We start from the raw sequence: 26534 nt of genomic DNA, 5'->3' as shown, positions 1-26534 counted from the left end.
GGGAGGGCGGCCGGCGCGCAGGGGAGCCCAGCCCCGCAGACCCAGGGTTCAGAGGCGCCCGACACATACACACGTAGCCAGGGAGCTTACAGGCCAGACTCCCATGCCTGCCCCTGCCGGGACCCGCTAGGCATCCCTGGCTTTCCCCACCCCCTCCCATGGCCCCCTTAGCCGCCCTTCCGCCCTTCCTACTCTATCCCCACCCCACTCTGGGCGCAGAGGTGGCTGGGGGCCCTGAGCACTGGCTGGGAGGGAGGTAGCCATGCCCTGCTTCTACGTGGAGGCTGCAGGGAGAGGCCAGGCCTCTGGAGAATAGCAGGAGCCTGGAAGAAGTCTGTGTGCAGGCCTGGGCCTCGAGAATCTAGTATGCCCATCCCCTCGGCTGGGGAGGACAGCCCAGGAGGCAAGGCCGCCGCCTGGGGTGCACAGCTACCACAAGGACTCCGAGGACAGAAGGGCTCCAGAGCAAGGATCTCGCTGCCCCAGTCCCTCTAGGGCAAGGGACCAAGTGTGGAGCTGAAGGTGGGCAGTGGCCCCGCCCAGTGCTCGCGGCCCCGCCCAGACCCAGGGCCTGGATCCCTGAGACTGCCAGTAACTCCTCCCGGGTTTCTCTTGGGGCCGATGGGTCAGCTTCCAGGGGTTTAGCTGACCCCGTCCATCCCCACTTCTCAGTTTCTAGTCCTGGAGGATTCGGGCAGGAGGCATCCAGGGAAAAAAAAGGGGGGCTGAAATTGAGTGGGAACCACTCCATGCGGAGGACAGACTCGTGGATGCAGCCTCGCTCGGTGGGTGACTGCACTTCCAGACACCTCCCAGCCCGCCGAGGTCCCCCGCCAGGCAGCTGTCACCACACCCCTCAGGGAACCCACGGGAGGCACCTGCAAGTAGGTGCAGGCCCCAGGCAGCAAAGCTGACAGAGAGGAAGCAGCCTCACGACCCTGCACTCTCCATGGAGGCCTGGGACCCCCGCAATAACCTCATCGTGGGTGAGGCCACACCCTCTGCCTGGCAGCGCCCCACTTACTGGCCTGGGCTGCCTCTCCGGGCCCTCCCAAGGCTCTGGGGTCAGAGGGGCTACTGATGGGCCAGCCAGGCTGCCTACAGGGGGCGTCGACCGCCATCCAGCCTGGAGCTCCACTCTCCCTCATTCCCACCGCAAAAGGGCTATAGGTCCCCTGCCCTGACCGGGTCCAGTTTACAAACAGCATACGGTTGCCCCGAGCCTGGCCCCGCTCTCAAGTCCCTGCTTCCCCAGGGGGCACGGGGCCCACGAGCCAGGTAAGTAGCAAACCCCTCCTCCTTCCAAGAGCAGAAGCTCAGAAAGGCCCTGTTACTGCCCCGCCTGCTCGGGGCTCTCTGGCCTCTCCCAGCCCGACTTCTTTTGCCTTAGGCCTCTCGACATCCTGATCTCTTGCAATAACAAGGAAGCGAGACTCCGCAGTAGATGTCCCTCTCCGTGCGCCCTCCGTTTCTCTGTTGAGAGCCTGTTTTGGAGTTTGCTCCCCGTTGTCGTCGTCGTTGTCGTAGTATCTAGGGTGTTAGAGCTGGGAGGGGACAGTAGAGATGTAGCGGCCCCTCCGGCTGGAGACCAGCCTGACCCCTGCTCTGCCCTGCTGCGGCCACTGTTTCTGTTGGTCGGGTTGGGATCCTTTGCCCCTTAGGAGAGGTGTTGGTCACGATGTTTACCTCAGTTTATGTCACTGTCAAAGAAAAAAATAGAGGCCGGGCATGGTGGCGCATGCCTGTAATCCCAGCACTCGGGAGGCTGAGGCAGGAGGATCGCTGTGAGTTCGAGACCAGCCTGGGCTACACGGTGAGTTCCAGGTCAGTCTCAACTACATAGTGAGACCCTGTCTCAAAAACCAAAAAAAAAAAAAAGAAAAGAAAAGAAAAAAATAGCAAAAAATTAATAACACTGTAGATGTGATTTAGAAACAAAAGAAAAACTCACAAAAATACTCCCCCTTGCGATTCTGTGAAGGTACAGTGTGTACGCGTGTGTGCACACACGTATGTGTCTGTCTGGGGTGGGGCGGGTCATCCCCGACCTCTCCCTGCCCTTAGGTCCCCCATTGGCCCTGTGTCCTTTGGTGCTTCTCAGAGGCCCCACTGAGCTGGCCTGTGGGGTGGGGGGCCCCTGCGTGGGAGGTGGGGCCTCTGCCAGGCCCACTTAGCAGAATAGCAGAACGCAAGGCTGCCTGGTGCTCGCTGAGCCCAGGGGTCCTGGTAGCTGGCATCAGTGCTCCGACTGGCTCAGGGCCTGGGGCAGGGTCCTGGGTGCACCCGAGACCTGACTTTCATGTGTTGCCCCTCACCCACACCCCATGTCTTTGTAAATACTCTGGCATCCTTTGGCCCTGAGAAGGTATTTAAATGTGTTATTTACTTCTCTAATCATGACAATTGCTATAAAATAAAAGTTTGGAAAAATTATCCCTGGATGGTTGTGCCCTCTCTGCCGGGGGGAATCAGATACCACAGGTTCTCTCTGGAGACTCAGAGCTGATCTGGACCACTTCCCATAGACGGCACCTGCAGTGTGAGGGCAGCTACTATGGGCTGCTGTGGCCTCAGGCCTGAGTGGAAATGAAGACTGGGTTCTGCAGGAAGGGACAGGGAGTTGTCCCTGGCCTGGAGTCAGTTTCCACTCGGAGTCCTGCAAACTGGGCAAGAAATGAGGCAAAAACCCTGAGCAACAGACTAGGCCGGTTCTTCTGGCCACCGCTCAGCAGATATTTCCTGAGCATCTGTGGTGTCCCAGGCCAGATACGAATGGACTGATGGCCACCAAGAAAGAGCTGCAAGAAGGCGTGGTTCACGCTGTCAGCACTGCCGAGCGCACAGTGCACAGTGAGCCACTGAACGTGGCACATGGGTCTCCGTGGCTATGGCAACAGCAGTTTCAGGAGTGTAGCAGGGCCAGAGGCCAACACAGCTTGTGATGCAGTGATGAGAGGGAGAGGCTGCAGTAGGTTCATTACAGTAAACTCTTCTGTTATAAGAGAGGAATATGAGCAGCGGGAGTCTTGGGGGAAGGGTCAGCTAAGTCAAAATGTTTAACATTCCCACGGTGACCATTGCGTCGGAAGTTTCCCTGGGTTTTAGTAGCTCTCATTCTGGTCATTGGGTCTCTGCCTTCAAAGTTCCTTGCACTTTGTGTGTCCTGTTTTTCTTTGTGCATCTGGGGTCCTGCCTCTAGTCTTCCCCTGGCACTATCAAAAAGTCTACTGAATATACACATTTTAACAGGAACAACAAGAACCAAGATATATCATGTAAAGGTACAAGATCCCAAGGATAAATATAACTATCGTTTGCTTTAAATGTACCAATAAACTGAAAAAAAATAGGAACAGAACACAAGTAGGATGATTTGGGAGCCCAACTGACTCCTGAGAAACATTGGCCTTGCCCTGGATGGTGGTAAAGGCCTGTAATCACAGCCCTCTGGGAGGCTGAGGCAGGGGGATCACAAGTTAGCATAGCCTGGGCAACTTGGCGAGTTCCGGTCTCAAAAAATAAAAAGGACTGGGGATGTATCTTTGTACAAGGACCCTAGGTTCAAACCCCACTACCACCCCCCCAAAAAAGAAGATATATTGGCCTACTATCATGGCAGTAAACCTTGTCTTGCTAATGGTCCCAGCCCAGTACCCGGAGCAATGACTAGCACCTAAGTAGTGCTCAATAAATACTGAGTGACACCCTTGTTCATAGCGGTAGCTTGTGACGGCTAAAACCTGGAAACAGCCCAATTGCCCATCAACCGGAGACAGGTAAAGAAGATGTGGGCGCAAGCGCAAGGTCCCAAGTTTGATCCCTGGGGCCAAAAAAAAAATTTTTTTTTTTAATAAAAGGAGTACTGTTCAGCCATAAAGAATGAGAAACTAGAAATATTTATAGCTAAATGGATGCACAGAGGCCATACTCAAGTGAAATAAATATGACACACGTGTAAATACTGAATAGTTTCTCTGGTGTGAGAAGCAAAGTGTAAATAAGGATCAAAATGTATAATTAATGTGCAATAGGAAGAAAAGTCTAAAGGATTAGGGGAAGTGGGAGGAGCAGGCGAAAAGAAAGAAGGGAAGAGAAAAAATATGAGAAAAGGAAAAAAATGGAAACGAAGTCTTTGTAAATAGGGAAGGGTGGAGGGGGTGAAGGGAGGGCAGGGGAATGGGGAAAATAAGAACCAAGATGCATCTTGTAAAGGTGCAAGATCCCGATGATGAAGGTAACTATCGTATACTTAAAATGTACCAATAACCTAAATGAAAAGAAAAATAAATATTCAGTGAACAATCGATACGAGCGTTTAAATAGATCGATTCTTTGCAAGCACGGTTTCCACCCAGTTGAGTCCGGACTCAATTCACACTGGCTCCACTCGGCACACCTTCTCCAGCGAAGGAGTCAGCGCCTGTCAGTCCTAGCAAGGGGCGGGGCCTCGAACCACACCTCTACCGCGCGGCCTACCGGCTTCCGGACTCAGGAAGGAAACCTGAGGGCGGCGCGCCGCGTCTGACGTCACGGCGCGCGCCGCCCGGGTGGATCCCGTGAGCCGTTGGGAAACGGCCTCGTCCACCTCCGCTAGAGTGCGCCTCGGCAACCCGGATCGCTGCCGGGACAGGAAAGCTAAGGCAAGGCTCAGTACAGAGTCCGGGCGGGCTCGGCGCTGTGAAGCGGGCGGTCAGCGGCTGCTGGAACCCGGACTGCAGGGCGTCCTCGTCACCTGCAACGTGAACGCGCGCAGGCGCGGGGAGGAGACCTTCAGCCTGCTCCACGAATATGGTGACGGCACACCCGGGGTCGGAGAGCCGGCCTGAAGGTTTCCCGGGAAGGGCACGGCCGCCAAGGGGGATACAGAGGAATGGGACAAAAGCATGTCGTGTGCGCAGGCGCGCGCAGGACTCCTAGGGCCGCGCGCCTCCCGCCTGGTGGCCTCGGCGGTAATGATGTTTGCCCCGAGCCGCTGTATCTCTCGTGCATCGGATTTTGCACTAACGTGGCCCTTTCCCAAATTCAGGTAAAAACACATTAAAAAAATACAACTGCTAAAGAATACTTGTTCATTGTGGAATGTATATGAAATATTGAAAAGCATAAATATGAAAATAAAACTATCCATAATATCATAACCAAAAAAATTAAAACTTTTATACCAATACCTCATATCACTTTGTCTTATCACAATTTGGAAATCGTGATATTATTAGCTTAGAATCTGGGCCAGTGGGCAACTCACTCGGGACCTCTCCTGTCGCAGGAGCTAGTATTCTACATTCCTAGTCTCCTTTCCTATTCTCAAATAAATTTTCCTGCTCTTAAAAAATTTTTTTAAAAAATCTGGGCCGGTACACATGTGTACCCAGAGGAATTAAGTGGCAGGTAGTACAGAAGCCTCACCCCACTTGTGCACGTTTCTTCATGGGCTCTGCCTATGCCAGGCTATGTCAGTGGCACTGTCAGTGGCGTCCCAGGGCCGGCCATGGCCACCGAGGCCACAGCGGCCATCGGTCACGGGGGTTCAAGTGCCTGCACGACCACAGTCGCCGATCCCGGGATCCTGCACTGGAACACGTAACCTGCATGCTGGGTAAACAAGTCAGAGGCTGAGGTCAGGACCTCCCAGCACTACGGAAAGGCATTGGCACCCTATCTGTATTTAAATCCTCCTTCCTACCTGTGTGACCTTGGACAATCCTCTCTGTGCCTGTTACATTTGTGCCTAGCTGTCCCTCCAAAGCCTCACATGGTCACAGGTGGCTTTTTCAGAGATGGCGGCTGAATCTAGTGTGATGCTGGGATTAAGGGCGTGTGGTTACTAAACCAGTCCAGTGATTGGCTTGACACCGCCCTAATCCTGGTGCTCTAGATAGAAAAAATGGCAGAAAGACACTGGTAAATTTCCCTTGTTGCTTGTGCTACCTTCTGGCGCCCATTAACTGTTTCTCCTCTGCGATGTCCTTCTGCCATGCCGAGCTGCCTTGGAGTCACACAACTATAGACAGAAACCTCTACAAACTTGAATTAAACCTTTCCTCCCTTGTAGGTGTTGGGTGTTTTGTCTCAGCAACAAGAGAAAGGCAGCCAAGACTATCCCTCAGTCTTCTCCTTTGTGAAGTGGAGGATAAAGTGGCTGCAATTCACAGGATAAACTGAAATAACATATGCAAAGAACCTGGCACATAACAAGCCCTAAGTGTTACAGATATCTTCAGGGCAAACATGAAAGGAAAACTGAGTCCAAACCGACCGCAGCATCCACCCTTGGGCTCCCCCTTCCTGGAGTGTCCTGATTCCCAGTCCCCAATCCTCCCAGTGCGGACACAGTCAGACCGTGAGCTGTGCACCAGGTGTCCATTTAGCTGTCTGTGCTGGTTACTGGGCTTCAGGGTGAGCTCAAGAGTCTGTCGCCAAGGAGGCTCCTGGGATGCCTCACCCCTGACCTCATCTCTCCCCAGACTGGTCAGGTCCCTGTGTATCTCCTTCCATTGTCACTGCCCAAGGACAGCATCCTCCTCGTCAGGGGCCCCAGAGTCTGGGACAGCAGTTCCCTGGATCCTGGGGTGGCCCTGCAGCTGGTGGGAGGAAGAGGTGGTGGCTGGGGGGACCCCCACACTCATCCCCTTAGCTTCCAACCCACACACCAGTGCTCTTCCTCCTTGCCCCTATGGAGATTGTCCGGTGCCAGGGCCGAGGGCACCTGCCTTGGAGCAGCCTCACCAGCCAGGCCCGATTCCTGGGCCACCCCCTCCTGCACCATCCCTGCAGTTATGTGCACCAGGTGCTGTGCCCTCACCCAGAATCTCCCTCCAGAATCTGCCTCGCCTGGTGCAGATGGGGCCCTTGTCATACTGTGCTCGAGGGAGACCTTCCAGCCTGCAGCTCTGGATGCCTTGGCACATGGCAGTGCTCTCGGAAAGGCCTGTGACTTCCAGGTCCACCAGGCCAGTGGAACATGCCCTCCTATGCATGCCACCCCACCCTGCGGCTGTCCACTGCTGTCCCCACTCCTGGCCTGACCACCTTGGCATCTCAGGGCCCTAGGATCTGGCAGCCTGGAATGGGGTGGACACCCCACTGTGTGTTTGCTCAGAGGGGGCACCCCTTTTTAGCAAGGGCAAGGCAGGCTAGGTCTGTCACTCTGTCTGCCTGTGGGCTTCCTCCGTGGGAGTGCCAGGGCTGACAGGCACCTGCTGGGCACCAGGGCGGCATGTATGTGTGTGAGCACTTCATGTATGTGTCCAGGGTGTGTGTGTGGGTGTGTGCACTTGCCGTGGGCGGTCTCAGGTGCCCCTGGGCTGTGCACACGTGCTCCTCTCAGAGCACCTGCTGTACCTGCAGCAGGTCCGTGTGCACCTATCCAGGAGCCGGGCCCCTGAGTGCCAGGGGAGGCCACGCTGGTCCTGCACCTGAGCACCGCTGTGTACTCCCAAATGTCTCTCTGCACCCCCAGGAATGGGTCATCACAAAGGAGACCCCTCTGATGGTGCCCTACTCCCCTGCCGGCTCAGCCTGGGGGTTTTACTTCAGACCGGTGGACTGCAGAGATAGCCTGTGCACAGGATGCCGGGGTGGGGCCGTGGGTGGCTGGAGAGGCTTTCAGTGAAGGGGGCTGGTGTGTGAGTCCTGGGGAAAGGCAAGGGCTGCTTCTGAGTTCCTGAATGGAGTGGGGATCCTGGAGAGATGCAGACAGGCTCTAGGCGGCCTGGGAATGGCTAACGAGTATGGTCAGGAGAGAAGGCAGGGACGGCAGGGCTCCCGGGTCCTCAGAAATGCTGGAGGAAGCCAGTTCCTCACCTGTTGTCCCGCTCCCAGTTCCGCCCAGCAGCAGCGGCAGCGGCAGCACTTTGGGCAGGCACAGAGGAAGTGCCAGGCCAGCAGTGGCTAAGCATGGCCCACCCGCCTCCAGTGTTCAGTGGTGAGGCACAGCTGCACGGGGCGTCCCTCCCTAGCCTCTGCTTTTTTATTCGCAGGTGGGTAAGATTGGTTTTTTTTAATGGAAGCTTCTATTCCAACCAGCCAATCAGTGGACCAAATGCAGACTCAAAGATAATGAAAGGAACTGTGGCCGCTTTCTGTCCAAGGCTACGTTGGCCACAGAATTACTGGACTCCTTGAATTACCTGATAAAACTTTCCATAAATTCCTAGGAATCTTGGATTGGCAGAGCCAGCACAACCTGGCTTTGTTTTTCAGTCTTAGGATGCACTTGGGTGTCCAGGGGGTTGCTGCAAGAGAGGAAGAGCAACCCGCTCAACAACATTAGGAAGGCGCCCAGGCAGGCCACCAGCATGGCGCTGCCCATCTCCATGGCGCCGGGCTGGAAGGGCACTTGGGAGGCCTGTGGGAAGTAGATCTCCTCCCCGATCACCACGGAGTAGAAGTTCCAGCAGACAGCCAAGGAGACGCAGGCGCAGGCGACCAGGGTCAGAGTCCCCGCGGTGGCGAAGGGTCTCCAGGGCAGGTCCTTGGGTGGGGCTTCGGCAGTCACCTTCTGGAGCGCCCGGACCGCGAAGGCTTTGCCCACGAGCCCCAGGATGCTGGCGGCCAGCAGCAGGTACTGGGCCGCGCGGATGTCAGGCGGCAGGAAGGTGTCGCGGTGGGTGTACTGGTGACACCTCTTAGCTCGACTGAAGTTGCTGTCGTGCTTGTAAACGCAGAGCCGCCACATCCCCACGCAGACGAAGGAGGAGCGGGAGAAGGTGGGGTCCTCCATGTGCCACACGCGCCACTCCACAAGGCCCATGGAGGTGCTGCTGAGGATCCACGCGATGGTGGCGATGGCGAAGCCCGAGACTTGGCGATTGGTGGCGTGGGCATGGACAGGCATGGCGGTGTGTGGGCCACTGCAGACAGACACGGGGGTGGTAAGGCGGGGCCCTACGGCCCGGGCGCCAACCTGAGAAGCCGGGAAGGCTGCGTGGAGCTGCGCTGAAGGCTTCCTAATGCACACATCCTACACGCGGCTGCTTCTGAACGTCGTCCAGAGATGTAATTAAGTTTGGCCACAAATACTGAGCCACAAAAAATGGTTTTAACAGCATTGTTTCTAATATTGAAAAATGAGGTTCCAGGGATGGTACATCCCTGGAACCTGAGGTTTGGGAAGCTGAGGCAGGAGGGTCACCAGAGTTCAAAGTGAGCCTGGGCTATAATAGTGGGTTCAAGGTCTCTGTGTATGAATTACGTTTTGAGACCTTGTTTCAAAAAGAAAAAAAAAAGACAAAAACAAAGGAAGAAAAAAAAAAAGGAAACCATCCCCAGTCCGACAATTGGTTAAAGGTTTATGCAATGGAGCTATACACCAAGGTTAAACATCTAAGTGGACTCATGCAAGTGGAACTTGTGGGGTGTGGGTCCCTGCCCTTCGCAGTGTTCGATTCCGGGTTACAGTGCAGGCGGGAAGTGCATCCTGTCCCCTGTGGACAGTGGGTGGACCCGCGGCTCCCTGCTCGCTGGCGTGAGCCTTTGTGTATGGCTCCGCCGTGACCTCTCTGCTTCTCTTGCCAATACCTAGGAGTAGCGTCACCTGGTCATGGGTAAGTGTGTATTTGACTTTTTGGAAATTGCACAAGGCTCTCCCCGAGCGGCAACACTGGTTTCCACAGCCATCAGCAGCCTCAGAAGGCCCCAGTAACTCATATCCTCTCCCACACTTTGTGTTTGCAGTCTTTGGTCTTACAGCTGTTCGTTACCGTTGGTTAGCCTTCCAAAAGGAAGGTGTTTGTCACATATCAGGATGAGCGGCAAGTCACAAAACACACCTGGACATGGGTTACACTGAAATCTGTTATGAAGAGATATTTTTAACTGGGGTTGAGGGATTATAAAGGTTAAAAAAAAGCTATCAGGAGCCAAGCATGGTGGCACATGCCTGTAATCCCACCATTCAGAAGGCTGAGGCAGGAGGATCACCGTGAATTTGAGGCCAGCCTGGGCTACATAGTGGTTCAAAGCCAGACTGAACTGTGTAGTGAGACCCTATCTCCTAAAAGAAGGTGTCAGGGTCGTGAAGCATCGCATACATGGATAAGCACTCAAAATGTAGGTGTGCAGCTCAATGAATTATCACGAGCAATGTACACACAGCCACTACTCTTGTTCCTTCTTTTCTTTCTTCCCTTCCTTTTTTACATTCCCCCCCCCCCAGTACCAGGGATTGAACTCAGGACCTTGCACTTGCAAGGCAGGTGTGGTACCACTGAGCTAAATCCCCGCTCCCCCCGACTTTTTTGAGATAAGTTCTCCCTATGTAGCCCAGGCTGACCTCAAACTCGTGGTGACCCTCCTGCCTCAGCCTCCCAAGTGCCGAGATTTCAGGTGTGCACCACCACACTCAGCTGGCACACTTGTGTATTTGCTTGCTTCCTTTCTTATGGGGCATTGAATCCAGGGCCTCCATACTGATCTATACTCAGCCCTTTTTATTTTTTATTTTAAGACAAGGTCTCCATGAATTGGTAAGTTGCCCCAGCTGAGCACCAACTTTCAGTCCTCCTGCCTCAGCCTCCCACAGTGCTAGGCCCACAGGTGTGTGCCAGCACACCCACTTCCTTGCTTTGTTTATGTATCGCCTCAATGAGGCCCCAAAATCTTAATGTAATTTTAGCTACTTTTCAAAATGTAGGCCTTCCTGGCTCCTTCACTCCACATTATCTTGTACACTTAGATTACAGAGGACTCTTCGTTTGCGGTACTGGGGATCAAACTCAGGACCCTGTGCTTCCAAGGCAGGCGTGGTGCCATTGAGCTAAATCCTGGCCCTAGATTACAGTATTTAAATTAGTGCCTCTTTGTTCCCCTGCACTGTGAGTCTCTTAGGGAAGAGCCACACGCACAGACTGTACTGTGGTCATTTCCTCCATACCCACACTCCTTTCTACTCCTGTTCAATCTAAACTCCATGCCCTGGGCTCCAGTCCAGCGGACAAATCCCACAAGTGAGACCCAAGTGTCTGTGCGTGGTGCTCATAGAGCTGTTCCCAACAGAGGAACCAGGAGCCCTGGAGCCGTGACCAGGGGGTGCAAGGGAGGGAGGCTGGTCAGAGCTCGCAGGTCAACATGCTTTAATACAGAAAACCTTTGCTGTGTGGAAAGGGGGAAAGGAATGCAAAGGAAGATGCCATTGGGTGTGGTGGTGCACACCTGTAATCCCAGCTCTCTGGGAGGCTGAGGCAGGAAGGTGTTATGGTTTGGGTCCAGATGTTCCCCCAAAGCCTCATGTGGTCATAGGATGGATCTAGAGTGTATGAAATTGGAATTGATTCCTGATGGAATTGGGCTCAAGGGCACTAGGTGCTACCCGCCCTAAGTAGTCTGAATAAGATAAAAGGGGCAGGAGACACTGTTAACATTCTGTTACCACCCTTGCTGCCCTGTGTGTGCCGTGTTGTCTGTGTGTGTTTCTGCTCTGCTGTGCCCGTCTGTCATCCCTGCCTTGGAGTTGGCCACTATGGACTGAAACCTCTATGAACTGTGAGGCCAAATAAACCCTCTCCCCTCCAACTTTGGGTGTCTGGTATTTTGTCTCAGCAATGAGGGAAAAGTAACTAACACAGGTGGCAAGGATAAGCCCAGCCTGAGTAATTTAGCAAGACCCTGCCTCAAAAAAAAATGACTAAGTAAAAGCATTGGGAGTGTATAGTTCACTGTGAGAGCCCTGAGTTCTATTCCCCAGTACTGCGGAAAAAAAAGTTCAAACAAGTATGCAGTCATGTATGTCTGTGTGTAATTTATGATCCTGAGTTTTGCTTCTCACAGATCCAAATATACACACACTGGAGTCCAGAGGCACTGCTTCCAAATATCCCCTCTGCTAAATACATATTTTGCATTCTTTTTGGTATCTTCCATCTTCCAACAGTAAAGATACAACCCATGAAAAAAATCGCTTGGTCTCTGAGAAGAAGGTATACTTTTCAGGGCTTTCTGTCCAGGGGCCAATACCTGTCCAGAGGGGTCAGGTTGGGGTCACACTGAGGAAAACATTTTCTGATGGTAATGACCATGAAACCAGTCAGGTTATTGGGAGAAAGAAGGTGGAAATAACTGGATGGGAGGAAAAAAAATAAACACAAAGCAAAATGGGAAAAAAAAGCTTTTTTTTTTTTCTCATGTAGGCATTGAACCCAGAGTCTTTGCCTGAGGTCATAACCAGCACCACCCACCCTTTTATTTGACACAGGGTTTGCTAAATTACTAAACTGCCAGGTTGGGCTTGCATTTGCGTCCTCCTACCTCAGCCTCCCAGAGTGCTGGGATTACAGAGGTGCCTTACAGTGCCTGGCTCAAACAGCTCCCAATAAAGCCAGGTACCTGGTCACCAGGAGGCTGAAGCAAGAGAGGGCAAGTTTGGGGCCAGCCTGGGCAACTTAGAAAGACTCTGTCAAAATACAAAAGGACTGGTGATGTTGTTCAGTGGAGTAGTGCATGCCTGGCCTGTGTGAGGCCCTGAGATCAGCCCCAGAAAGACAGACAGAAGACCTCGATGATTGGGTAGCCTGCATGTTTGAACACTCACAGTTCCTGCCGACCTTCTTGTGGACCAAGTTCCTCTGTCCTTGCGACCGGTGGCAGTTGGGTCTCTGTCCTCTGCCAGTGCGGGGTGGGGGAGGGGTGGGATTCAGCGGTATGGGTCACGCCGGCCTTGGCTGGGGCCTTTGTCTCTGCAGGGCTGCTGGGGTCCCCAGCGCAGGCGAAGCCACAGCCTGCTATGGACACGCGGGTCAAGAAGGAAATAAGTCTCACGGTCCACCAGGGAGCGTGGGGCTCTCACTTACTGCATCATAACCTGGGTTGCCCTCACTGGGCATAAGCAAGGCTGTCAGGCCAGCAGCAGCAAGCAGGCCCCACGGTGTGGGGCGGACACCAGAGTAAATATCACTGCAGATGGTGCAATCCGGTGTCTCCTCCCCTACTGCAGTTCACCAACACTCACACTCACACTCACACGCACACACACACATACACTAGCTAGTTGAGGACCATTAACCACTGGTTCTCAAAGTCTGGGGTCCACAGGTTCCATCTCAGGGGGTCTTAGAGGTCATGACCATTTTCAGAATGATATGGAGATGTTACTTGTTTTTTGTCTTCTTTCTGCTGTGAGTGAACCATGGAGTTTTCCAAGGGCTCTAGATGTGGGATGGAACAGAAGACACAGAGTCAGACATGTGAGCCCAACAGTCTCCATGAAGCCAGACCTGAAAGAGGTCTGCAAAAACGTAAAACAACACTATTTGTCTCATGTTGTTTTTTTGTTTTAAAAAATACAATTAATTTTCTTTCTCTTTCTTTCTTCTTCCTTTTTTATTTTTCCTTAGGCACAGGGGATCAAACTCAGGACCTTGTGCTTGCAAGGCAGGCACAGCACCACTGAGCTAAATCCCCAGCCCACAAATTTTCATTTTTAAAAAATCTGCCATTAGAGGAGCGGTTTCCTGAGACAAAGGCTTCTCATGTGGGCTTCCTTGGGACATCAGCGAAATGGAGTTTCAGGGAGTCTTTCCTTGGTGACCTTGGTTGAGTCCCAGCTACAACCCGACAGGCCCTGGCAGCTCCCACCCCTCTGGATCTTGAGCCTCTCAGCTGCAAAATCCGTTAATGAGGGAGATGAGCAAACTCCGTAGCTCATGTAAGGAATCCAGCACCAGGCATGGCCCAAGCTCAGAGTGGGTCCTGAATACACAGGCTCCCGGCTCTGTAGGGCCGGGCCCTCTGGGGTCTGTTTCTGGTAAACAGTGGGGGACCCTGGGTCTTTAGGTCCTGATCACACTGGGTGCCACACAGTGCCTGGTGAATGCCCAGTGGCAGGGGGTACAGGACAGTGTAGAGAATGTCTAAGTCCCCTCCCCACAAAGCAGGGCAGCCCTCTCTCCTAGCAGTCCCTCTGTCAGTAACGGACCCAGGGCTGGACTGTGAGGGACCCCAAAGTCACCACCTGCCCAAGCCTTCAGTCACCGTCCTCCTCCCACCCCTCCCTCACTCTCTGCTCCCCGCTTCGTCCTTCGCTTGCCTCTCTGGACCTGGCTGTCCTCTTTCCCATTTCTTTCCTCTCTCCCATTTGTCTGTCTCTTACTCCCTCTGTTCGGTCCCACCCTCGCCTCTCTCAGACTCCCTGAGTCCTTCATCCTCCTCCCTTCCTCTGTCTCCCACCCCCTGCAGGGCCCCTCGCTGCTCTCCCTTGGCCACAATCAGAAATGGGCGCCTTGCCTCGTTGGGACAAATTTCTGTATGTCCTTGCCCCAGACACCCTGAGCCAGGCCAGCCATATTGCTCAGTGGATACTTATGGACCAGACACAGGGAGGCCCCGAGGAGCAGGTGCTTCTGCCCCGTCACGACAGCCCCTGCCTGGCCCCGCAGTGGTGAGCCTGAATTGCACGTGGAGGTCCGCGTGGTCAGTGGCCCCTCCGGGAGGCAGACGCTCAGACGGACACTGAACTGTCCCGAGCACTGGGGAAGTAACGAGTGGGGGACACCAGACCGTGAGGCAGACCCCACCGTGTCTGAGCATCACATGTGAAAATGCTTCTCTTCTAGAGCAAAAAGGGGGGTTGGTTTATTTTTGACCAGACTGTTTTCCTGGGCTCATTTTGTCTTCTGCGACATCCCAGCTACTGCTCTGTGATTGCTTCTCTGGCAGTGCGTGTGCATAGGAGACCGGCTTGCCTTCGGATCCCAGGTCGGGTGCCCTTTCTTTCTGAATCCGGTGGGAGCAGAATCTTAAAAGCACAGAGTCTTTCCACAAGGGGATCACCCGTCTTTCAGCCATGGAGGTCAGCAGAGTTCCGACCTGACTGGCTTGGGTGGGTGCACTTGTAGGTGAGTCTGGGCACGTCTTGGAGGCGTGACCTGAGGCCTCTGTGCACTCCTGCCTCTTCTCTCTGACGCTCGTCCCTTGCTCTGGAGCCTGAGCCAAGAACCAAGTCGCCCTCCCAGAGCCAGCTTGAGGTGGAGGTATCAGGTGTTGTGTCTCCGTGATGAGAAAGTGACTCATACACCTCAGATGCGTTGAATGAACTCAATGAGCATCTTTTGAAGATCTGTGTGGAAATATTTCCCTCGAGACAGAGGGTGCGTGTCCAACACATGCCAAACATCTTGCAAGACACTTCACTTTTTCAGTCTCCTTTTCCTCACAGAGTCCTCAGAAACCCACACAGTCGCTACTCAGCCACAAAGCTGAGGCCCTGAGGCAGCGGCCCAGAGAGCTGGTGTCAGGATGGAGGGCACAGGGCTCAGGACAAGAGTGGGGACAGCACCTGGTGTGAAGCACAGGGGCCTGCATATCAGGGGAGGATGGGGGTGCGAGGCCCAGCTACCCTGGAGGCTCCTTGGGCACCACGAAGTAGGCAGACAAAGTCTCCTGACAGAAACACATTCGGCTTCTCTCACAGCATCCACAACTGATCCACAGCTTTCAGGAGTCTGGGGGAATTGATCATCTGCATTTCAGGATGTGGACTGAGGGGCTCAGGGGAGCACGGAAACACCAGGAGGGCATGCCCTGCTGCCCTGTATGGCCTGAGAGCTCCTGCAGGCTCGGAGGGCCTCAGCCGGCCTGCTGGGGACACCTTCCAAGTCCACCTCCCGGAACTCCGCCTATGCCAGGGCACTTCCTGGCGTCCTCCTTTTGTCGCCATCCTCCACATCCTCAGGGGACCCACTCTCCCTCTTCTGCACCCAGGGCACCTCAGTGGGGCTGTGTTACGGTGGTCACCATGCTGTGTCCTGTGATGTGTGTCTCCTGGGAGGTCTGGAGTGGCCGAGTCAGGGCCGTGGCTCATCCCCCGCTCTCTCTGCAACCGGTGCTCTGGCAACCCGGCCCCTCTTGATAACGTCCTCCCGCCCTGTGCAGGACGCCTGCTCCGAGCATCAGGATGGGAAATAATGTAGCCACTGAAACTCACCTCAGAACTCGAGAGAAACTCAAGAGAAGCCAGTCAGTCACGCCTGTGCTGAGACTATCACGTCTGTCCATTGTTCTGGGTGCAGTGTGACTCCCCGCGGGCACAGTGTCCAAAGCCACCTCGACCTGGTGCACCGTCAGTGACACTGTTTGCGTGGATCCGACCAGAGGAAAGACCTGTGCTTGGCCAGTCTCGCACTGTTCGGACGTCGTGCCGAACGCTGTGCGTAGAGCGTGTGGCTGAGATCCCAGGGCCCCGCGTAGAGGTGGCCACGTCTCAGGCCTGACAGCAAGTGTCCCTGACCGAGTGGGGCAAGTAGAGCTTGGGAAGGAAGGGTCCTCCTGCTCCGCACCGAGGAGCTGCGGCACAGAGAGGGGCATATCTGTTAAGAGCCCGGCGAGGGTACAGGGCACGCGGGCACGCGGGGCTACCGGATGCGCTGTCGCGCCACAGCGCTGACACCCAGTGACACGTGGGCCGCCCCCGCACCTCCCCAGCCCTCTGACTCAGAGGTCAGAATCGCAGCCTCAAAACTCCATGGGTCTCGACTTTTGGAGAGCAGAGGAAGTCAGGAGAAGACCTGTGGTCCCCGCACCCAGCTGCGTCTGCTCAGAGAGGGGCCCAGGGCCTGGTACCAGCTCATCGCCGGAGGGAGCCGGTGACCACCACACAGGCCAGGAGGACACAGCTGTAACCTGGACCTTGCAGCAAACGGGCCCTGAAGCTGATTCCGGACTTTGCCCTCCTGTTGTTGCTTGTTTTCTGTAAGGCACACGGGCTCTCTGCTGAGTCAGAATATTTTACTCAAGGACATCACTGGGGGCATTGCACACAGCAGGTTGGCCAGCAGAGGCACCGTGCGGAGGAACGATGACTTTCATATGACTGAAGGGCATTTAGAAGTTGCACAAATCGCCCAACATCAAGTTAAGAGTATGACTTTTAACATATTTTATTTCTGAAGATTATAGCCCTGGTTCTAAACCATTTAATCACCTTGCTCCTAACAGCAATGGGACAAAATTACACTACAAATGGTAACCAGCCAGCAACACTCCCAAGGAGATAATGCAGGATGTGGGACCCCTGCCACAGGGCTTTAGGTCTGGAGTCAAGCACTGTTATTCCAGGAATAATAATAATAATAATAATAATAATAATAATAATAATAATAATAAATTCCTGCCGTTTCCAGGATCACGAGTGAAAAAATCGCTGTTCCCAGCCTGCAAGGGCGTAGGGATTTCAGGTGCCACCACGTATGGTGAGCTGGGGCTGCCGAAGCCTGGGGGGTCTTGGGGAAGATCTTGCCTCTTAAAAATTAAAGATATACTTACAGATCTTGTTTTTAAAGTGTGAGCTTTAGGTGCGATGACCCTAAAATCACTCCCAAGGCCAAAGCCAAGGAGGTTATCACTGTGGTCACTTGTAGGAATACAAGGGCTTCAGAGCTTCCATTTAGGGCTTTCTCGGGCTGGGAATTTAGTTCAGTGGCATCGTGCCTGCCTTGCAAGTGTAAAGTTCTGAGTTCAATCCCCGGCACCGAGAGAGAGAAAGAGAGAGAGAGAGAGAGAGAGAGAGAGAGAAGTTCCCAATTTAGGGATTTCTCCATTTTGAGCTGACTTTTTTGGCTGGTATAAGGTGGGGTTCAATTTAATTCTTGACATGTGGAAAAGGAAAGAAGGGAAAAGAAAAAACATGAAAACAAAGTCTTTGTAAATAGGGAAGGGTGAAGGGGGTGAAGGGAGGGCAGGGGAAGGGGGAGAAATGAGAACCAAGACCTGTCATGTAAAGTACAAGATCCCAATGGTGAATGTAACTGTACTGTATGCCTAGAATGTACCAATAAACTTAATGGAAAAAAATTCTTGAAATGGAAATCCAACTTTCAAGCACCACTAATTGAAGAAACTATCCGTTTCGCTTGTTGAAATTTGACTCACCAGCCATATTCATTAAGGAGAAGAACTAATATGACCAAGACGTCCATGATACCCAAGGCAGGTACAGCATTAACGCAATTTCTAACAGAGTTCCAAAGGAATTCACCACGAAAGTGGAGAAAAACAATCTTCAATTCCATTGGAACCATAAAAACTCCTCCATCTGCAAAGCAACACCGAGAGACCAACATATTGGAAATATCCTGATGTTAATTTATGTTACAATCAACAGCAAGCAGGGGCCGGCGCTGCTAGCAGAGACGGGAGCGTGCACGGCGGCGGTGAGAGCGGCACATTCCGGCCGGGGCCCAGGGCCACTGGTGCTGCGGCCCAGACCCTGTGGATAGCGTTGCGGATGTCTGCCTGGTAGAGTAATCAAATGCAAGAACTGATCGTCTACTTCCTGAGCACAGCCCTTGGCAAGACCTGTAAGGTGCTGAATGCTCCCCCTCCCCGAGACATTCTTCTGGGGTCCACCTGAGGTCAGCACTGTGAAGATGACCGGTGCCTTCTCAGCGTGACAACCTTGGACCGTGTGATCACTGTCCGTCAGCCCAGCGGGCCTCCTCCAGGGAAGAGCCACTCTTTCCCATCCCTCCTGAGGGGGAACTGAGGAACCCGGGACTGCCGTCTTCCTCAGACCAGTCTGAGAGCTCCTCTGCGGAAAACCAGGCAATGGATGGAGGCTCTCAGGTCCTCTCCCTCTCTGAGCAAGACGACTCCCCTGAAAAGATGGGCTCATCTCCAAAGCAGCTTCTCCTCCTGGGAGCCCTGAGTGGCCCCCACTGACCTGGCTTGGCCATCAGCAACTGGGTTCCACTTGAAGACAACACAGTCTGGGCCAGCACCTGGCCACTGTGTCAGGAAACAGGTGGGACAGGCAGAGGCTGGCCCCGTGCCTGGCAGGTGCTTCCATGAAAGGTGGAAGCGGCCAGGGTTCTGTGTCACCTGCTCCAGAGCCTGGATGCACCTGCCACACAGGAAAGAGGAGACAGGAATCATCTGCTTTCTAATAATTCTGTAGCTAGTTTTTGTTAACATAAGCATACAAAAGACTATGTGTTCTGGTAATTTTCAACCTCTGCCCTTGTCTTGGCTGTTGACCCCTCTTCAGAAGGTTACCTATATTTTTATCTCCTAGAAATCGGAACTATATTTACCTAGCATCTAAATTGTAAGCTCCTCATACACGGAGACAAATGTTTCTCAAAGCACAGCTCACTGGGCGTCTCTGACAGAGTTCCCAGTAGGCATTCTCACACCCCAAACCACAGGCGCCCAAACCCTCGGGGACAGCCAGGCGTAGTGGCGCACACTTGTAATCCCAGTACTCAGGAGGCTGAGGCAGGAGGATCGCTGTGAGTTCAAGACCAGCCTGGGCTACATAGTGAGCTCTACGTCAGTCTCAACTATGTAGTGAGACCCTGCCTCAAAAAAAAAAAAAAAAATCCTCAGGGACAGAGATGGCCCTAACTGATGAAGCTCATGCGATGGCCCTGAAATGGCCAGTAGTTGCTCTAGGAAGTGCAGAGAAGCCAGGGAACCACTAGTGCCCACCCTAGCGACCTGGCTGCTCACTATGTTAGGCACTGACGCCTGCCAAGGGTAACTGGATAACCTCTGGGACTGTATTCATTTTCTACTTGCTGCTGTAACAAATTACCAGAAACTTAGTGGCTTAAAGAACACAATTTTATCATCTTGTAGTCCTCGTGTTTCAGGGTGTGACTGGGCTTAAGTCAAGGTGGTACAGGACTGCGTTCCTTTCTGGAGTCTGTAGGGAATCTTCCATGCCTCTCACAGTTCACCCAGGCTGCCTGTGTTCTTTAAGACGCAACCCTTTTTCCTGTTAGCAAAGCCAGCAGAGTGTAGCATATTCTGGGGGCAAGTTTGCTTTCTTTTTTTTTCTGGTACCAGAGATTGAACTCAGGACCTTGCTTTTGCGAGGCAGGCAGCAGAACCACTGAGCTAAATCCCCAGCCCAGGATAGTGTATTCTGAAGTGACCACATTCTCTAACTTCTGCCCCCCTCTTCTTTTTATTTTATTTTATTTTTTATTTATTTTTTTTTTTGAGACAGGGTCTCACTATGTAGTTGAGACTGACCTGGAACTCACTATGTAGCCAAGTCTGGTCTCGAACTCACAGCGATCCTCCTGCCTCAGCCTCCCAAGTGCTGGGATTACAGGCATGCGCCACCACGCCCAGCTCCCCCCCCCTCCATTTTTTAAGGACCCTTGTGTTACACTGGGTCCCTTACATAATCATGGAAGCAAAGTCCTTTTTGCCATGTAAGGTACTGTTCACAGGTTCTGGGGTTAGAATGTGGATGTCTTGAAGATCTTCTACTACAGAGATTTATTAGCAAAAAGTAGGATTGGTATGCTTTTTTGTTGTTGTTGGTGGTGGTTGTTTAAATGTTTTGCTGGTTTTAACTCATTACAAATAACTTATTGGTTTCAAAATACGTTTTCAACAACAATACAAAGAAAAGAAAAAGCAGGACTTCCCGAAACTGGGTAAACACAGAACCGAGACCAGGGACAGAAGGGGGCGCCAGCGAGGCAAAGGATGATGTCCCAGAGCAGCTGGGAGCAAGGGCGCCCTTGAGGAAGGGGCCTGGGGGTAGCGAGCCGGCTTCCCCCGAGCCTCCTCCGACGGCAAATCTGCTGGAGGCCGAGAGGGGGCCGTGTGGGCGTGGCTGGACCATTCTGCACAGAAGAGCAGGCAGCTCTACGCCTCCCTGCATCGCCCCTCTCCCTTCCGCACGGGGTCCCCAGAGCCTTCCCAGAACCCTGAGTCCGAGTGAGTGGCCCCGACCAGACCCATGAGGGTCAGATGCTTTGGTCACAAACCAGAGGGCTGTGGAAAGGCAAATGCTCGCTGGGGAAATCCCTTCAACGCCTGCACGGACTAGAGGGGAACAGCAGCCGCGTGGGTAGCTCAGCATCAGCCAGCCCTGGACACGCACAGCGCTGCTGTTCAAGTCATGAGGGCAGATTTTCCACATTATGTATTTTTATTAGCACATCTTACTTTACAGGTTTATTTCTAAATTTTTTACTCTTTACATAATCTGACTTCCAAATCTGACCAGTAATTGAAAAATATTTCATATAGAAACAGACTAAGAAAACCTGATATTATAATAGTGGGGGGAGAGAATTACAGAAATTAACCGTAAAGTGTAATGTTATCATGCTGAAATCCCATCGAAGCTTGATGGTGGATAGAATGCTGTACTTCACAATGCAAATTAAACCAATAAAAATAAGAGACTCTCCAAACATTGTCAACAAATGCCTACTGTCTTATCCATGAAGACTCTCTCTCTCATCAGGATCTCCAACTCCCAATCTAAAGCCTGATTGGTGTTGTTTTTCTCCAGTAAGAGAAAACAAGCCAGGCGTGGTGGCACACACCTGTAATCCCAGCACTCAGGAGGCTGAGGCAGGAGGATCGCTGTGAGTTCGAGACCAGCCTGGGCTGCACAGTGAGTTCCAGGGCAGTCTGAACTAAACCTTCACCACTCACCCAGGCGGGCAGGAGGAATTCACACACATGCACACACTACCAGTTTCCTCAGTGGAGCGGAAGTAAGAGGGGAGAGGAGCCCCGTCATGGGTGGGCCAGAGTCCCACTGCTGACCGGGGACTGGGCACCTGAGGGAAAGCATCCAGCCCTTTCTCTTGGAGAGGTGCTCGAGACCAACCCAGGGAACATAACCATCAGCCCTGCATCAAGTGCTGTGTACAGATCTGGCCACATGTAGCTGCTGCCCTGCACAGGCAGCTCTCACATGTGTGTGTGGATGCCTGACATCTGCCTGCCAAGCCCCTGGTGCCTCTCTTCTTGGACTGACTCCAATCTTTTTTTTGGGGGGGAGTACGGGGGGTGGAACTCAGGTCCTTGTGCTTGCGAAGCAGGCGGTGTCACCACCAAGCTAAATCCCTGGCTCTAAGATTGACTCCAGTCTTGAAGACAGAGAAAGAATGGACTTGACTAAGAAACAGCATAGAATTTCCAGGTGTGGTGGCATGCGCCTGGAATCCCAGTACTTGGGAGGCTGAGGCAGGAGGATTGCCGTGAGTTTGACGCCAGCCTGGGCTACACAGTGAGTTCAAGGCTGGCCTGAACTGCACTGGGAGACCCTGTCTCAAAAGAAAAGAAATAGCACAGAAAATCCTTTACTACCGCTGTCCCCAACCTCCAGGCCATAAGCCCATTCTGGTCCTTGGCCGGTCAGGAAGCAGGACACACACAGGGCTGAAGAGCCACAGTCCGTGTGTACAGCCCCACCCCACCACCCTCCGCCTGGCTGTGGCGTTAGCTCCTCATCTAGCCCGACTTCGAACTGCACAGTCGAGGTGCCTAGGTTGTGTGCTCTTTGAAACCATCATCCCCTGACTTCGTGGGAAATTTGCCTTCTGTGAAAACTTAGTGCCAAAGAGAGTGCTACTGCTTTTACTAGATGGTGAGCAGCTTCTCCTTGGCAGTACTGCACATCGAGCCCAGGCCTTCACCCCAGCCCTGTTTCTTTTTTTATTTTTTACTTTGGAAACAGGGTCTCGCTAAGTCATTACGTTGCCTGGGCTGGGCTTGAACTTCTGATCCTCCTGCCTCAACTTCCCAAAGTCCTGGGATTATAGGCGAGCACCACCACCAACTTCAGCAGCTTCTTTGTAAACACCAGAAACAAGAAACACCCCTAGAATCTCATTTGCTCCTGACCACCGCCAGTCCTCCCGCCTGTGCTAAGTGGAGGGCGCAGGGCGTAACACAAACAGGAAGGCCCTGTTTTGAGACATTGAATTGTACTTAATGACAGTCAGGCATGAGTACTCAGGGAGAAGTGTCCTACCTTCAGTCGAGAAAGATCTTTCTCGAGGAACTGTGAGAGGCCTGATACGGGTGGGGTAGCTGCAGGGCTGGACGTGGGTATAATCCTGTTCCTCAAAAAGGCAATAAGCGAATGCTGTTTGAACATTTTCATTTGAAAGTGTAATAAGAAGAGACCAAAATGTCTTATGTAGTGATTTTTATTTGAATAAAAATTTTTAAAAAAATTGTTAATTTTCTAAATGTTTGAATAATTCCAGGCCCAACCTCAGTTGCATGTTTTTCTCAGTCAATTCAAAATGCAGACACACAGGGAAACTTGCAGAAGGGCTGCTTCGAGGGTTATTGTTGTTAGGGGCAAACTGCAGATGGGAAAAAACAAAGGAAGAACAACTGTGACCTAGCCAAACAAGGAGTTCTACGCAGCCATGAAAAGGAGCAAGCAGTAGGTGCCCACCACAGGAGGCTCAATTTAAAAGTGTCTTTTCTCACAGACTCTGGAAAGCCATGAAGCCCGGCTGTTCAGGCAGAGGGATGGTCCAGGGGGGCAGTAAGCAGCTCAGGAGGACTCAAAGCAGCAAGAGGAACCAGTTAGAACCGGTTAGGAGAGATAGGTGTGTCTACTGCCTGGAGTGGGGTGAGGGCTGCACTGCTGCGGAGGTAAGCAAAAACTGAGTCATGTTTACTCTTTGAAAAGATGTTCTGGAATCCCAGCACTTGGGAGGCTGAGGCAGGAGGACTGCTGTGAGTTTGAGGCCAGCCCGAGCCACAACAAGAGGTTAAATTCAGACTGAACCACATAGCAAAACCTTGTCTCAAAAAGGTAATCAATAGCCAGGTGTGGTGGCGCACGCCTGTAATCCCAGCACTCAGGAGGCTGAGGCAGGAGGATCGCTGTGAGTTCAAGACCAGCCTTGGCTAGTAAATTGCAGGTCAGTCTCAACTACATAGTGAAACCCTATCTCAAAAAACAAACAAACAAACAAAAAATAACTTTAAAAAAATAGTTAAAAGAGTTTTAGGTATGGATGTATAAGCCATTTTGAAATTGAGAAGTAAACTCAAAATTATCTTAGGTGGGAAGCATAGCTCTTCTTTTGTATATTCATGAGCTACATGATCCAAGTCTTTTAGAAATACCCATAAGAATGCTGGAACACCATGGAAGATGGAGAAAATAAGCAAACGTTTGTCACAGATACTAGAAATTATTTGTAGATGTAATCATGATGGAGAGAAACGGGCAGCTCTGATGATAATAATGCCCAGGTTAGAATTCCAAAAGTGTCAATACAGATTACTGTCTAGCCTACTAATGCTTTCTTTCCATGTTACTTTGATTTTAAACTGGGACACTTAATGTCAGATTTCTGAAGTATATAAAGACTTACGTAATGATCTTATATTTTATGATAAAAACTGAGAATTGAAGTCATCTAAGAACACAATTCCAAATACCCAATAACAAGAATTCACCTTTGTTTTTCACATGCTGTCACGAGAAGACAATGCAACTGGGAATGTGTGGCCATCGCCAGCAAAGGCCAATCTACCAACGTACAAAAATGAAATTCCTAAATGTTCTGGGGGAAAAGCAGCGCGAGTTGTAATTCGTACCAACCCACATGCTAAGGCTCAGCTTTGCATGTGTAAGCCTCTCTGGAAGGCAGCCTCCCCGCCCCATCTCTCTGGAGAACTGAGTGAGTGCCCAGCAAGTGGAGGGGGTCTCTGAGCAGCCGCTGCTAGGAAGGGGGCAGCGGTCACAGTAAGAGTCAAAGGCGGGGCTCAAGGCCTAAGGACAAAGCCCACCCAGTCACTAACTGGTCACACGGGCTTCACATCACACCTGGTGTCATCTGGATGCTGATACCACAACGTCCTAGGTTCCAGGGACATAAGCAAGAACCCTCCTCTGGAGGCTTCCAGGAAGATGCCAGAGCAGTAAGCCGCAGTCAGCCACTCCAGGACTCAGGTTGCAGACACCAGCAAATAGCAATTTGAGGCAGGACCCGGAGGGAAAACTGGGCCTGCAGAGAAACTGAAGAGGCAGACCACAGCACAGAAGAAGGAAGGGGCAACCTAAACTCGCTCCTGGCTCCTGGCGGGTGGTGAAGAAAAGAAGATCAAATCCTACAGAGGGGCTGGGGATTTAGCTCAGCGGTTCCGTCGCTGCTTCGCAAGCGCAAGACCCGAGTTCGATCCCCGGTACCAACAAACAAACATCCAAGTATTTCACGACGGGGTTTCGGGTGCGTGTTGGCTATCTGCCGAAGGCGACCGGGAAACAGCTGCGGACGGCTTTCCACCTGGAAGTGGGGGCGGTGGCGGCGGTGGCGGCGGAGTCGCATCCACCCAGGTGGACGGAAGCGCGGGGCCCTGCGCCTGGGCGGCGCCATCTAGTGGTGGAAACCGGCGTTACCCAACAAGGCGGGCACAGTGCCCAGGTGCCACCCAGGGAAGGCCCGCACCTTCGGGACCCCAGAGCTCTCTGGGCATCAGAGCAGGGCAGGGTGGGAAGCTGAAAGAGCAGCGAGTGTGAACTCAGCCCACAGGCGGGGCAGAAGGTCTAGAGCAGGGAAGCTGGGCGTCACTGGGAATGCGTGATTCAACATCCACTCAAGACATCCGCACCCTTTCGACTGTCCGCCCTCCAGTCCAGGTAAGCCCAGAGTCCCCCTGCCCTCCCCTTGCCTGGATGGCACCCTCCCTGGGAAGCGGCACCCTCCTGGCCGGCAGCTCAGCCCACTCTGGCGCCCCAGGACAGCCACACAGGCTCTTACCTGGGGCCCTTACCATGGCCTTGGACCCTCACCTGCTCAGATGTCAAAGGAGCCCAGAAAACCGCCAAGGAGCACTGAGTGTCCTTGCCCCTCAAAGTCCCATCATTTGCCTCCCCTCTTCCCCCACTAAGTCCCACAAGGCAGGGAAGATCCTGACAGCTGCTGCTCCGCCCCAGCACAGGGTCTGGCCCCACTTGGGGGCCAGCAATCCGGCAAGACAAACAACCTCTGGCTCACCCCCTGAAGCTTACTTTTCAAATAGAAAATAGACATTAGCTAGGTTACATAACTACCTGTGAAATGGGTGCAGGGAAAGCAGAAGAGAAAAAGGAAAGAAAACCCCACCTGACCAGATCAGAGTGGAAAGGCCTCCTACCCAAGAATTTGACCTGGGCGCTATTGCAGGAAATTGCTATTTCAAAACGTCTGCCACTCCCGGACAGACTGGGGGACACAGACGGTATCACAGGCTCCCCAGCCCCACCGAGGACCCAGGGCGTCCGAGCAGAGCAGGGCTGGTGGCTTCCATACTCTCCCTGCCACTGCACTGGCGCCCCAGCTCCTGGGCAGAAGGGTTCAACCCCGTGGTAAGCACTCAGCCTTAGGGGCTTGGGACCCTCGGGGACACCCAAACCACCAATCCTCCCCTCCTGTTGTCTCCTTTCAGTTCAGCTTGGGTCTCCTCCTTGCGGGAGATCTGTGTCCTTTCCTGACCATAGTCTACATTCTGGATTAACTCAGCCCATCAAAAAGTTCCAGTAACAGGGCTGGGGATTTAGCTTATTGGTTCTGCCGTCTGCATCACAAGCACAAGGCCCAGAGTTGGATCCCCAGTACTGGAAAACAAACAAACAAAAAAAGTTCCAGTAACATTGAACTTCAGAAGGAAAGGGGCCCGGGAATGGTGGCTCATGCCTGTGATCCCAACATTCAGGAGGCTGAGGCAGGAGGATCACCATGAGTTTGAGGCCAGCCTGGATTATAGAGTGAGACCCTGTCTCAAAAATAAGCCCAAAAAAAAAAAAAAAAAAAAAAAAAAAAAAAAAAAAGAAGTGC

At 52.7% G+C, this 26534-nt stretch overlaps 2 protein-coding genes across 2 annotated transcripts in view; one reads left to right on the top strand and one right to left on the bottom strand.

Moving 5' to 3' along the window:
- Sbk1 (SH3 domain binding kinase 1) overlaps window positions 1–4826 on the top strand; it is a 23807-nt gene extending 18981 nt beyond the window's left edge. Inside the window, exons 5-8 of the mRNA XM_033758729.1 lie at window positions 496–625; window positions 861–986; window positions 1206–1278; window positions 4595–4826. Coding sequence (XP_033614620.1) covers window positions 496–625; window positions 861–986; window positions 1206–1278; window positions 4595–4826 — 561 coding nt within the window. The remainder of the gene's footprint in view (window positions 1–495; window positions 626–860; window positions 987–1205; window positions 1279–4594) is intronic.
- A 3159-nt stretch (window positions 4827–7985) lies between these two features.
- On the bottom strand, window positions 7986–16621 carry Cldn34 (claudin 34). Its single transcript, XM_010623505.3, has 4 exons — window positions 16552–16621; window positions 15917–16275; window positions 12527–13139; window positions 7986–8852 (listed from the first exon to the last, which is right to left on the bottom strand). The coding sequence occupies exon 4, from the start codon at window positions 8834–8836 to the stop codon at window positions 8153–8155; it is 684 nt and encodes a 227-aa protein (XP_010621807.1). The 5' UTR covers window positions 8837–8852; window positions 12527–13139; window positions 15917–16275; window positions 16552–16621; the 3' UTR covers window positions 7986–8152.
- Window positions 16622–26534: the final 9913 nt, after the last annotated feature.

Source organism: Fukomys damarensis, unplaced genomic scaffold (genome assembly GCF_012274545.1).
Source record: "Fukomys damarensis isolate Sample0158 unplaced genomic scaffold, DMR_v1.0_HiC HiC_scaffold_34, whole genome shotgun sequence".
Taxonomy (NCBI): Eukaryota; Metazoa; Chordata; class Mammalia; order Rodentia; family Bathyergidae; genus Fukomys; species Fukomys damarensis.
This window is presented reverse-complemented; position numbering and strand designations above follow the sequence as displayed.